This window comes from Hippichthys cyanospilos, chromosome 13, assembly GCF_059441005.1.
Source record: "Hippichthys cyanospilos isolate Australia breed blue-spotted pipefish chromosome 13, RoL_Hcya_1.0, whole genome shotgun sequence".
Taxonomy (NCBI): Eukaryota; Metazoa; Chordata; class Actinopteri; order Syngnathiformes; family Syngnathidae; genus Hippichthys; species Hippichthys cyanospilos.
Genome location: NC_142381.1, coordinates 3,038,925 through 3,053,222, shown reverse-complemented (window position 1 = coordinate 3,053,222; position 14,298 = coordinate 3,038,925). Strand labels below are relative to the sequence as shown.

At 40.7% G+C, this 14,298-nt stretch overlaps 2 protein-coding genes across 6 annotated transcripts in view; one reads left to right on the top strand and one right to left on the bottom strand.

Moving 5' to 3' along the window:
* Positions 1-14,298, bottom strand: part of LOC148413447 (cathepsin Z-like) — a 71,276-nt gene that overhangs the window by 45,456 nt on the left and 11,522 nt on the right. For 2 of the 5 annotated variants that reach the window (XM_088430943.1, XM_088430942.1), the window contains exon 3: positions 1,906-1,975. The exons of the other annotated variants lie outside the window; for them this stretch is intronic. In XM_088430943.1, coding sequence (XP_088287069.1) covers positions 1,906-1,921 — 16 coding nt within the window. In that variant the 5' untranslated portion in view covers positions 1,922-1,975. The remainder of the gene's footprint in view (positions 1-1,905; positions 1,976-14,298) is intronic. 5 annotated transcript variants of the gene reach the window in all.
* On the top strand, positions 11,898-12,657 carry nanos1 (nanos homolog 1). Its single transcript, XM_088432088.1, has one exon. It carries the CDS (start codon positions 11,961-11,963, stop codon positions 12,630-12,632), a length of 672 nt encoding a protein of 223 aa, XP_088288214.1. The 5' UTR covers positions 11,898-11,960; the 3' UTR covers positions 12,633-12,657.

Genomic DNA, 14,298 nt, shown 5'->3' with positions numbered 1-14,298 from the left:
ATCACAACTCTGGAAATCCCTGAAGGCATGAGAACGGGCGATTCAAAATTGTATTTAGTGGCTTAACTGCTGTATACCAACTATTTAATTTTTAATAACAGTAATGCTTCATAAATGGCTTCTCGAGGTCTAAAAAAAACTTTTCAATCTTTGCTCTCTGATCTTTAGACTCACGAGATTTTAAGAACTCTACCAAAACAAGTTTTGTTTGACCTTTGAGTCTCTGAATGTACATCGTTTGATTTCTTACTTGTTTCATCACGCAACGGTAACGACCCCCCATTGTACGGAATGCTCATTACCATTTGAAGCCAGTGTTTCCCTGGATAATCAATTATTCACAAGAAAAGGTGCAAGTGTGCGGAGAACCATCTTAGGAAATGAAACCTGATTGATTGAGAGGTATTGTATTTTCCTTCCGGAGGTTCTCCCCCGCCGCCGCCGCGCGTTATTTCCCCGGCTCGGACGCATAGGGGGAGTAAATACAAACAAACCAATCAAGCAATCAATAAACAAAGCCGGCCCCCTGGTGGTGCCGCATTTAGAAAACGGCGGCTGATGAAGAGTGGACTCCTCACGATGCAATCACTCTGATTAGCAGCGTGAAAAGACAACAAATTCCTCTTGCGAAACATTGCCAATTACAAAACAGCAAGCTATCAAATGCATGGACGCGCACTACTTGGAGGACTTGAACGCTGATTGGCGTTAAAGATTAGTGTGGAGTGTACTCACTTTGAAAATATGGTATGACGCTACACTGTAAATTGTAGAAAAGACGACAGATTTCGGAGGTGCTGCTGTATTGAGTAACAAAAGATTCTTTCAAATCTTTCATACACTTTTGAGAACAATAGGCTACAACAGGCTACAAAAAACTGATTGACATCAAACAGACGTCAGCCTTGAGGTTCTGAACCTCGGGGGTGCTCACATCGCCATCTTTATGACACCACGGCTAAAGCTCAGGGGCATTCCTCCGGTTTGAACTTCTGTGAGTGTCCGTTAACGCGCTCACCATTTAAAAGACGTTCGCTGGCACCATCTGGGACTCGGATCTCATTTTTGCAGACGCGTCACATGTGGGGGTGCCACTGCGAATACTTTTTTGTGACACGTTTGTTTGTTGATGTGAGATTTTTACCATACAAATTTCAGATCTGGCGCAATACAACGCAAACGCAGGAAGGATAAACTGGGAACAAAGGACACACACAAGCGCGCACGTTTTGGACATGAAAGCATCTAAGCCGGTTGACCATCATTCTAAGGCAATAAACATGCCGCAATAACAGCCTCCACTCTCCCGGGACGAAGGCTTTCCACAAGATTTGGGGTTCTGCCCACAGGGATTTGCCCCCATTCAGCAACCGGAGCTTTAGCCAGCTTGGCCTCTGATGTCGGCTGATAAAGAAGCGCCTGCCCGGCCGCCGCCGTTCCAGCTCATTGCATGTGCGCAAGATGAGGTCCGAGCTCGCCGCGGGCCACTTAGCTTCTTCAGAATCAAAGAGCAGGCAAGCAAAACACCTCTAAGAGCCCGGCTTGTGTTCAATCTGGGGGTGCGATCGTACGTCCGATACGGCGGGGGGGGGGGGGGGGGGGGGAAACGCGGTTTGATATGTTTTTTCACTTCCACCGAGCAAAACATGAAAGACGTCAGGTGCCCTCGGAGCGCAAACCCCAGCAATGAACCCAAACATTCAGAATGTATTGAAATGAAATGTCAGCCAGGTGCGGGTAAACAGCACAGACTGTGGTTACCATGGTGATGCTAACTGCCTAGCTGCCACTGTGAAAGACGCAAGCGCCGGGCTTTAAACAAGCCATGACAACATGTTTCATAATGTCAAATGACAAAATTGTGACCCTGAAGGAAAATGAGTTTGACAACAAACAATTTCTTACCTTTAAAATCCTCCATTTTGATTCCAGATGTTGTTGACCTGCCTTGTTAGTGGCTGTCAGTTTTATGAGTCTTGTGTTTACATGAGGAAAAAAAAAAAATTACAGAGCAAACCAATTCAAAACTGCTTATTTTGAGCTTTAATAAAGTATATATACAATATATTTATAGATCAACAACAAAAAAGAACGAAAAAAACAGCCTAAGTGTTTTTCTAGTTGAAAGTACGCCTAAACCAGTGCTTCTCAAAAAGTGGGGGGGCGAGGTGATGACAGGGGGGGGCGCGGATGATCCCAGGAAAAAGGCTTTGTTTTTGTCACGTGGAATGTATTTGCAATAAAGTAATCATTTTCATCATTTTCTTTTAGTTTCAGGCACTTTGGTGCACTTGCTTCTTTTTTTTCCGTTTTAGACTAAGCTGTAACCCGTATAAACGCGATACAAATGACTAACAGTTGTCCAAAGTTGATTTATATTGCGTTTTTCTGTTGTTATTGTTAAAAAGGATACAAGTATAGGTATACTTAAATAATTTTGATCAATAATAATCTTATTTATAGTCAATGCTGGGGGGGTCTGCTAGCTTAAACCAAGTCTGCATCGCCTGGTTAAAAGTTTACCTATGACGACTAAAACGCATTCTTTTACGGAAATACATGAGAGAGGATTTACACAGCTGTTTCAATTACAAAAGGGCTAGCGTTGTTAGGAGGTGCGGATCGTTCGGACACTCGCGAGCATTGTTAAAGAGTGTGCTGGAACACTCGCACTCTCAGATTAGCGAGAGGATGGGATCGAAAAAAAAAAAATCCCTTCTATTCCTTGAACTTGTTTGGAATGTGGAGAGCTTTCAACATCAAAGCTTAGTACAAAAGCTCCTTGTATGTCCTCTCGACTACACACCTGCATTTACACAGCCAGCGTGGCAGCCATTTTGGCTCTCACCACCTTCGCACATAAACATCTTCTGTGGCTTGGATTTTTGTTGTTATAAATTGATAAGATTACAGGCGTGCTATGAAAGCCTCTTTTTATATATTTTTTAATCACGTTGGCATATTTCAATAATAACTGAAGGGGATTAGGGGCGGTGAAGAAAAAAAATGCAATTTTACCTCAGAATTATGTTTATTTTTAGGATTTACGCTTTTAAAAGTCAAAATTCTCACATTCAAGATATGACTTTATTCTCAGAATAATCTCAGATTACAAGAATGCTATGAAAGCCTCTTTTCATATTTTTTTTAATCATGTAGGCATATTTCAATAATTACTGAAGGGGATTAGGGGCAGTGAAGAAAAAAAAAAACACAATTTTACCTCAGAATTATGTTTATTCTTAGGATTTACACTTTTATAAGTCAAAATTCTCACATTCAAGATATGACATTTTTCTCAGAATTCTGATTCTCACTTTTGTCATAATTCTCACTTTGAATTAAAAAACTCTCCTTTTACTCACAAAATACCTACTTTAAAGTTATAATTCTCACTTTAAAAATGTAAGAATTTTGACTGCTCTCAGAATTTTTTATAGTCAAAATTCTCAAAAATGTGTATTCTGACTTTAAAGTTAGAAATCTAACTTTTAGTTTAATGAAATCTGAGAATGACGTCAGATGTCTGTAGTATTAAGTGAGATTCTGACTTCATTCTCAGAAATTTCCTAGTGACAGAATTCTGACTTTACTCTCAGAATTTTCACTTTAGAATTCTGACTATTATCGCCAGAATCCTCACTTAATTCATTTTAATGAATTCTGAGAATGTATTCAGAATTCACTCAAGTGTGTCAAGTTTCAGATTTCCTACATTGTGAGCGGTCAGAGAATGCCTCGCCAGTGTAACGTTGAATGCACTTCAGGCGGTTGTTTTCCCTTTACCTCGCGACGCTTGCTGAGTTCTTTTTGCCATAAATACCGGAATTTGCGCACCATCCGTGTTTATGATTGTCTGCGTATGCCAAAAAACCATAATTAATGAAGAATTAACTTTGACATGATCCTCTCCGTTTTAGTAATATTCCTGTTTGTGAACAAGGACAGACTCGGACGGTGGTTCAGTCTGCTCGCTTCTTTTATTCTTTTATAGCTGCTATTAGCTGCAACAGGCACTGGCTGCTAACAGCCAACATACGTCCACCCTCTAGTTCTTAACGGTACAGTAATTTTTGTAAGTAGGACTACGGTCAATATAAAAATGCGCATCTGTGCATCAAAACTCAGCTTATCTTTCTTCAATGGCATCGAATCAAAAAAAAATATATATTAAGTTGCCATTCGTGGGACGCACCCATACTTTTGACCTCCATTTTTGGAATAAAAAGGGAGTCATATTTGGAGAATGACAGTATTTTCTTCTTTGACACAGATGTCCTAAATTGCATATCTGTCCCTACAGTGCAAGCAGTTAAAACACACAGAAAAAAGCAGCCCCCAGTAGTGACTGATGCAAAACTTTGCCAAGCGCTGTAAACCTTTTAGAAGGTTCGATATAAAACCCCGAGCCGTATAAAGTGCACAGATGTGTTCAATCTGCTGGCTTTGCTACAAAGAACACCCTCAAGTCATAATAAGGGTTTCAATTACAGCCAGGGAGGAATCCGAGATGACAAACGTCATTTTGAGACCGGTCCAACTGATTTGCATAGCCGCCTTAAATATCATTTACCATCCCGGGGCTGATTGCGAATCGGGGATCTGGTTTCCTTTCTATATCTAAATATTAATAGTCTCCATTACACAGGAATGACTTTCATCTCTGACTGCGCGTGGAGGGGATTAGATTTTAATCAAGGTATTAAATATGACTTTCTATTCTTGCTGCCCGCAGATGGCAGCTAGTCAATTAATACCGCGCTCTGTTTGCGCCCCGATTCCAAAGCCCGATAACGTCTTTGTCATTCGAGCTATAAACATTTTTTCAGAGAGGAGGACTTTCATTTACAGTAGTTCCCGCACTTATGGATGAAAATCTGCTGCGACCACATATTTATTCGGTTAGTCATGAATATGTCAGAGTTTTATGGCCATCCCACAATTGTTTATCTTTCCCATACTCTCATGAATATTTTCTGCTAGGCTTGGGACCACCAAATATTTTTAGTCAATTTTTCGGTTCTCAAATGGGGGTGCATGTAACCCGGTGATATATGAAGGCACTTCAGGGAATACATGAGATTTTAACAGGGTTTTTTTTTAACAGGGTATCGGCAAATCAAATGTAAGTCTTTTTAATGCTGTCTTTAATGCAACTTAAAACAAATTTAATGCCCAAGTATGACTGCATATGCAAATGTTGGATGTTGATGACAGGAAGAGTACATTTGTGTTTTCAAATTAAGAGCAAATTAATCCATCAAGTCACAAATATATAAACACTGTATATTTCTCAAGTTTGTTATTGCTTAATAGTGTTATAGTGACCGCTTTGTTCAATGTTGTATGGTTTTATTTTGTTGTTTTACATGGATGCACATTGTCATTGTGACACAAATTTTCCAGCGAAAAAAATATTTGAGATTGGTGCGCCGTTGAAAAAGGGTTGAGAACCACTGAATTATTCTACCAATCATCCAATTGATGCAAAAATATTTTTTGTAAAAATAGGAAAAGTAGTACGCAATAAAATTTATTCAGAACTCACAGTAATAATATCAGTAAGTGGAATGTAAGAAATTTGGGGTCAGGAAGCAATGCGAAATTAGTTTATGTCCAAATTCATATTTCCATTGTTAATATGATTTGTAATATCATTGTAATTAATTTGTATATTATTATTTTCCGTGTTACTTAAGCTTGAGTTATCCTTACACTCCTCCTTCCACCGCTAGGGCTACCGGAAGTGAAAATAGCTAAAGAGCGGACTTCACCATAGAGAAATCAAATTTTTCCACATGCCGCACCGAAGAATTAAATAGGAGCAATGTTGGAGATTTTGACATAAATACAGGAGCCGAAGAAGCCTCAAAGCTTCACCAACAGAGGGCGCTAACACATCGTTAAAAAAATTCCCCTCCAAATTTCCGGCTTTTGTCACATCACGGCGGCAGAAAAACGAGAAGATGTAGGAGGCATGATTCAAACTAGACTCAGAAAAGTATTTAGAGCTTAACCTATGGTATACGTCGTATATATTCACTTTTTGATGACAGTAAAGTGTTGTAAAGGTCTCAAGAAACCTTCTCAACGGTCACCCACTGACATTTATTCAGTTAAAAAAGCCGTAACAACGACTGTACGTGACCTAATAAACTGCAGTCAAATCGGTCGTTGCAGAGGATAAAGAATATGTGTCTGCGAGTTGGCCTCAGGAGGCTTGATATCGATTGATTCATAAGAATATAGATATGCTTTATTGCAAATGAAACAACAAACTGTTCACTAAACTCCAGGGAGCCATTGCTTTATTCTTCTGGCATGTAAACCCAACCATGACCTTAAAACCAATTAAAGTATGTACTTTTTTTTTTTGCCATACACCCCTCATGCATATACATAAAAGGCAATGTGTTCTGCAGATGCTCTTTGTTTGCAGTATTAAAACCGCATTGAGCTCCCTGCTTGACTGACACGCTTTAATCGTTTCAATGCCGTCACGCTTCTCGAATAACATTGGGTGTAATCGCCAGTTATCTAGCGTGCCACACGCACAACAATAGCCTCGTCGGAGTTTACGCGCAATTACGAAGAGCTCATTTTTGTCCCGCCTGTCGGGCCGGGGAACAAAAGAAAATTCAGCAATTAGATATTTGCTGGATGGCGCCGGAAGAATGCATCAATTGGATGTGCGGTGCTTTTCACTGATATGGAAATAATTCCCATTAAGTGCAGCTCCTCTGGGGAGACCGCCGCATAATCGAAAATGTACAGACGCCGTTAATGTCAAGCCTGCGCACCTTTTAAGCTTTTAAAGCCTTATAAAGTCCGAGAGGAGGCGCGATTTAGGGGCGCTTGGACCGGCGAGATCAAATCCCCTACGGCGGTTAATCAAATCTGATTTAATTTCCTGCGTCCTTGCTCATTTGCATAATGACAAACAGAGCTCAAGTTAAAGCGCACGCTAGAAGCTCCAACACCCAAAATGGAAATACATCAAATGAAAGCATATAGGTTGGAAAAAAAACACACAATATAGTATTCCTTTTATTCTCGAGACGAATATGACAGATACACGTATAATTTTTCTATTTTTAGGTCAATTATTTTGGACTGTCAACGCTGTGTAAAAAAGAAAAACTGAAAAATGTTATCCTGTGTAAATCCCCTTAAATATTGTAAAAAAAAAAAAAAAGAAGTACAGTACTCACAAAAGAAAACATGCAATGGCAGCATTTAATGCTCAAACGGTGCTGGTTCAAGTGTTGACCCCTGGGGGATGCCACAGCCCAGTTTTATGTGCTGAATGTATTTGTGACCGATTTAAAATCAGGAAAGCTCGAAAGAGGACACAGGGCCAGTAAAGCTAACCTTTGGAGTTTTTAGCCATGTTCCAAAGTTGATTTCCCACCCTTAACGCTTGAAAAATATTATGTTCCTTCCTTGATGCATATCGAACAATTTCTCACTTATTCTGCGCTCTCAGATGAAAACAGCTTGATGAGCGCTTCTGACGACAGGAGTAATTCGTACATCCCCAACGCTTCCCCCTACTACTTGTACAAGAGAAAATACACTCTGACTTTAGCCACGTCTTTTAGTTTCGTTTTGGCTCCGGAGCTGAGCAGAAGAGATTTTGCACCGGGTCAGCCAAGTAAGCGGCAACGTTTCGTTTATTAGCGATAACGTTTTACTGTAGAAAAGTGGCTAAATGTTTGTTCATAATATATGGACAATTAGCATCAGTAGCAAATAATTCACCTGCAGGCGGAACTATTGTTATGAATACTGGGTTTCTATGGGGACTGATAGGAGGAACGCGTGTTAGTGGGAGTGGAGTATTGACGCCATTTTGCATTCTAATGTCAGGAAAACGCATGTTTTTGGCTCTGTATTCATCCGCGAGCCTTGTGAGGATGAGCCCATGAAGGGGGTGGGGCAACCACAGAGTAAGGTGCGATCTCTGCAAATGAGCCGTTTTACTTCCTGGTTAGAAACATCGGGACCATAAAACTCATATTTAATCAAAAAATTAAATCGCAAATGTGCCAAATGTAATTTATATGCCCGTATTACATTGTGGAAAACATTTAAATATTTACGACCTTTTAAGTGAGAATTTTGATTTTATATTGCGAATTCTGAGGATAAAGTCAGAATTCTGACTTAATCATAAGTATCCTGACCTTTTTTTTTCTTCTTCTCTCCCTAATCCTCTTTCATACTTCAATACTAAGTGAATGTGATTTGCTAGAATTTCCAGGGCATGTGATGGTTGCTTTTGTCTTCATACAAATTTTTCTGTGCCAAAACAGTACTCGGAATGCCTGCAAATGCAAATCAGATTTATTGGAACAAAATAGGCATGTATGTGTGAACTTAATAGCATTACAAATGCTAGCAGGCGGCAGCCAAAAGCACAGGGGGTCTTTATTCAGCATTCATCTTCATTACAGTAATCAATATAGCCAAATAGATTTTTCAAGCAATACTGAAACCCCATTATGTATTGTCGGAGTGATCAATAATGCCCTCTGTAAACACGGAGATGGAGGGAAATCATGAAAAATGCATCAACGTGGAGTTTTTTTTTTTGTGTGTGTGTGCGAATGTGCGCGGTTCCGAGGTTTCGATTATTATTAGCTTAAACAGAGTCGGAGAGATGTGTCAGTGTCAATAAGCCAATAGCGGGGGAGGCCTTTATTTGCACAAACGGACTATTATGGAGAGAGAAACGAGGCAGACTGGGCAGAACAAATCAGTCTTTGGAGCTCCCCGGAATATAAACATGGACACACACAAGATTGGAGACGTGAACATTATTCACGTGTAAAAGACTTGCACGTCATTTGTACTGCTCAAGGAAGTTGTTAACATGAATTTGAAATGCCGTTGAGATGCAATAGGCGCCGATTTGGTTAGCATCGATTAGCATAGGTAGGGATAGGTCACGGACTTTAATGTGAAGTGACCAACAACAACTGGCAACCATCTTACGTTGCCATTTAAAATGTAGATTGAAAAAAAAAATCATTTGGAAATACGAACAATTCTCTTTTTCCATTAGTCTGATGAAGAGAGACATTGCTGCTAGTTTTAAATAGTTGTTACTGCCTAATATGGCACAATGTGTTATTTTTAGCACTCGGGATCTAGTGCAACTAGTTTAGCCAGAAAAGGAGGCTCCTCCCACCTGTGGGCCCTTGTGAAGGTTTCTTATTTTCCCCAAATGATTTTTTGGAGTTTTTTCCTCCCCTTCTGGGATCTTTGTTCAGGGGATGCTGTTGTTTATTTATGATGTTCTGTATGACTTCCTTTTCACATGCTTTGAGAATGCTGTGGTTCAGAACTATACAAATAAACTTGACTTGTATATTTCCATATTTGGAGTATATAAAATAAATGTATCGTGTTTCATTTTTTTGTCTGTGCTGGAGGCCAATTAATTTATGTTTTTTCACTTATTTGGTGTATCTTTTTATCTTTATTTTGTTGTACAATGACAATAAATGACATTCATCCATCCATCCATCCATCCATCCATTTTCTAGTGCCGCTTCTCACAAGGGTCAAAGGCTTTCTGGCGCCTATCCCAGCTGACCTAGGTTGGAATTGGAACTGGTTGCCAGCCAATTGCAGGGCACAGAGAGACAAAAATGGCACTCAATTCAATTCTTTTAAAATGTGAACGAGGGTCCACAAACGGCCCGCGCGCCATAGTTTGAACCTGTAGTTCTTAATTGCTGTATGCGTTATGGGACCTGTTACTATATTCATTGTATATTCTTTTCAATTAATCAGTGGAACAAACATGAATGTTATCCTCTCGTGCACAGGAAAATCTGCATCAGTTGGGACATAAATTTGGCTTCATCATGTGGCGTTTTAAGGGGGTCTCTAAAGTACACAAAAGAAAACTGAAATAGGTGAAAATGGCTGTATATATTTATTTATATATATATTTTTTTTAGAGAAAAAAAGCAAAAAGGTGAATTCATGAATAAATGGGTATTATCATACTGCATAAATTCCTCAAAATGATGCACCATTCCATGCTGCTTCCTCATTCCAATACTGTGACTGACGGAAGCTCCGGGGGACAGCCCAGAGAATTATTTTACGAGTATTATTAATCCCTCTTAGTCTCCACAATTACAGGAATAATGCGAGTCATGAATATTTCAGATAGAGCCAAGGCGGGAATCGACTTGCACGCTTCCACGCACGTGCGGGCACACACTAAAGAAACATGCAATATTAATGTTTCATCATAAAATTTGGGCCCCATCTGAGCGCGAATGAGAATCCAATGAGGAGTCAATACTTCACAGGGAGAAAGTCCAATGAAGCGTGCTTGCGTGTCTTATTAGATCACCGGCAGCCGCATATGAGAAGTCAGCGAGTTCCTTCCTGGGAGTTTTAATTAGAACACCAGTCACTCGACTTTATCTTTATTTTGGGGGGGGAGAGGATTTTAACATTCCACGGCAGAAAAAGTGGCCTGATTACACCTGACGTGGCCGATGGATTGCATGGTAAGAAAGTTCCGGAGCGATGAAAAAAAATTAAAGCCTATAAACAATGCAAACGTAATACATTTGACCCTGTAAACCCGCACATGTCAAAAAAACAATGTCTTGAGATATTAATTCTCATATTAATTCTCATTTCTGATGGACACTGTTTAAAGAGTTAAAAAAAAAAAAATCTCTGCCGGGGAAGCTTGGTTTCCCCTTTGCCCGCGTTAAGAAGTCTTGCACCCTCTTTGTTTACATTCGCGGGGGATTGCACTCTGCTGCCCCCTGTTGAAAGCTGCCCAGCATGAATTGTTTGCATCAGTGGTTGTCAACAATTTTTCAGAGTGCCCCCTGAGAAATGTTCTTTCAGCCAAGCATTTTTGGATACTGAAAAAAGAGACTTACAAAGGAGTGCCGTACAACTTTATGTAACTAAAAACTACAAGTGGCGCGGTATCTACATCATCTTTTTTATTCCTGGCTCATCTGCCGGAAAATTGCATCACGAGATTGTTTTGCAAAGGAGACACTAGCACAAAATTTAGGAGTAAATTAATGTTCCAATTAATTTGCTCTTAACTTGAAAAGAAATATAATACTCTTTTCTGTTAGAAAAACTTCAATTAAATTTGCAGGAATCGCTGTAGAATGACCGGTTTATATTATGGATCACTCTCGTGAAGTGTAAGATAATAATAATATTTCTAATAATAATAGTAATGGCACACAATGCAAGACCGGAAAGAGCGTCCGGAAACTAATATATATGTACGTATGTAATAAGTATATTTTTCTGCCAAAAATCAACATCATCCTCAAAGAATCGTTATAAGTCCAGCCCTTTAATAATAAACATAATGAACAATTTACGTTCGAACAAACAACCCAAGATGGACACTCCATCATGACTATGTGTTTCCAAACTTTTGACATGTTTTAAACTCCATTCTGTGGTTTTCTCTTGCTCCAAAGCTACAAAACATCTCTTCCCCCTTTACTCGCTCTCTCTCACACACACACACACACACACACGCACGGGAACACGCACATACGGTTTCTGCCACCGACGTGCCTTGTTTTTTGTTTTTTAACGTAACTTTCAAGAAGGAAACCAACACGGCTTCGGGGCCACAGTGTTTCGCGTCCACGTTTATGTTCCAAGTTACTCGGCATCTAGCTGTATTCATCCATACGGCATAAACTCTTTCTGCGCCTTTCGGCTCCTCCCCCCGCCTCCAGTCGAGTATGATAATGATACACGAAGACCAAATGTTTGTGCGGCGAGGAGAAAGAAGCGGCGGCCATCCGCGACGCGGTTCCAAGGAAGCCCCTCCCCCCTTCCTTATAAGGACCGGCGCGAGAGCCGCGAGCTCAGATGAGACCACCGCACCGGAGCCACCGCACCGTCCGGGAGGAATTTATTCTTCTCCTTTCCCGGCCAGCATGGATTTTCTCAACCACAACTACTTGAGCGCCCGGGGGCCCTACGACTACACCTTCAATTTCTGGAACGACTACCTGGGCCTGACCACGCTGGTGACCAAGAACCCCAAGCTGAGCATGCCCCACATGAGCCCCAACTCCATCACCGAGTCCCTCAAGGCTACGCTGGGGCTGGACGACGCGCCCGAGTGCGCCTGCGAGGGCGGGGCGCCGGAAGGCGGCGGCGGCGGCGGCTGCTGCTGCTGCCTGGGCTGCCCGCCCGGCACGCCCCCGCCGCCGGGCTGCGTGGCGGAACTCAAGGAGCGCTTCTCCATCCTCAGCCCCTTCCAGAGCCAGCTGCCCGAGCGCGAGGCGCACGGCTGCTTCCCCGGCTTCGAGCGCATGAGGACCCGCGGCAAGCCGGCGGCGGCGCGCGCCAAGCTGGAGCCCAAAATCTGCGTCTTCTGCCGGAACAACGGCGCCCCCGAGGAGGTGTACGGCTCGCACGTGCTCAAGACGCCCGACGGCCGGGTGCTCTGCCCCATCCTGCGGGCGTACACCTGCCCGCTGTGCAGCGCCAATGGCGACAACGCGCACACCATCAAGTACTGCCCGCTGTCCAAGGAGCAGCCCCCGCAGAGGCCGCTCAAGGGCGGCCGGGCTGTGGGGGGTAAGCGGATGAAAATATTCTAAAATGAGAAATGATAGGCGGGGGGGGGGGGGGGGGGGGGGGGGGTACGACCACTCTAAAGTATGAAGAATTGCACTGAACATTTTGAAAATTACTGTTGCTTTTATCTTTGATCCCATACACCTTGACTATTCATGCAGGGGTGTCCAACAAAATACATTTTTTTCTCATATTTATGTACACTAGGTTGAAAAATCTGAAGCAGTTCAATGTAGTTTTTTAAATATCCCGGATGTTTTATGGTATAGGCGACAAGGCAAATACAACTTTTTTCCTACTTTTACTGTGGTCCTCATTATCAGCTATTTCTTTATACTTTGAAAAGTATTTTATTCATTTTCTTAATCAGTTGTTTACACACACATTTGTATTAGTATTGTTTGTTTTGTTTTGTTTTTTTACATCGGTGGGTGGCCCTAAATAATTAGAAATTATCATTTTAATCCACATTTTTTTATTATATACATTTTTTTAATGGGTCCTAAATCTAATTTGTCATGTGTTTATCCTTTAACAACTATACATTTCTACTTTATCCTCAAGCTACATTGTCGTATTAACACTGGGCGTCATTAAGAGTTCATTTTTATTCTTGAGCCTTTTTCCCACCATTTTAGGTTATTTTTGTATATTTTTCATTTTTTGGTGTGGTCCTAAATCGCTTTTGTAACACTAGTTTTATTAGTCAAAAGTTGTAGATTTTGGAACGACTTTTATATTCTTTTATTTTACTGCAACGGGCCCACAAAAGAAATATTCAGCCGCACATCAGCCCCTGTGCCGCACTTTGGACACCCCCAATGTATCCAGATCTATTTTTATAGTTTTATTCACTCATAGACACCTTGTACATTGGATTTATTTTTTTCTTTCCTAGTGTATAGCCTTTGATGAGCTAACGTGTGTGTATATAAATACACCAATGTACAGTAATCATACAGAGAGATGGACAAAAAAAAAATGAGTATTTTGGTTAGTGGGAATTTGAATGTCATGTTTCTATAATGAGTATTTTTGTATATCTGGCAGCAAAGCTGACCTCTTTTGTTGTTGTCGTTTAGAAAACCAAAGTTATGTTGGCCATTAAAAACCCTCCTGTTATGTTGCGGGTCAACTTGACCCAGATGAAACTTGAGAAATGTTTAAATATTTGCAATGAAAAGGTTAGGTGATGAGTTAAGATTTACATGTTTTGTTTTTGTTTTTTTCCCCTGTTTGGATACCTTTGGATTATAAAACATGGCCCAGATGAAATTGGCCCCATATAAGCTATTTTTGATTAACAAAGTTAATATTTAGATTTAAGCAATGACTGTTTGGACATGCAGACAAGGCTTGGGTCAAAATGACCCATATGAAACTTCTTTCCTGGTTTAATGAAAATGCTTAATTTCACCATATGGTCAAACGACATGGATCATCACAAAAGTAATACTGACATCTAAATGATGTAGGATAAAAATGTTCCCCCTGTTTTTCAGACATGTCCTGAAACGATGCTCGGGTCAAAATGACCCATATGAAACTTAGTTTGCTTGATCTCATTTAAATGGTTTAGTTCATTTTGCAAAGAAAGTTGTCAATTTAGTAAAGCATGTTGATTGGGAATTCATTTTAAATTCAGTTTTGGATTATTTTAGATAATTAAACATGTCCTGGGTCAAATTG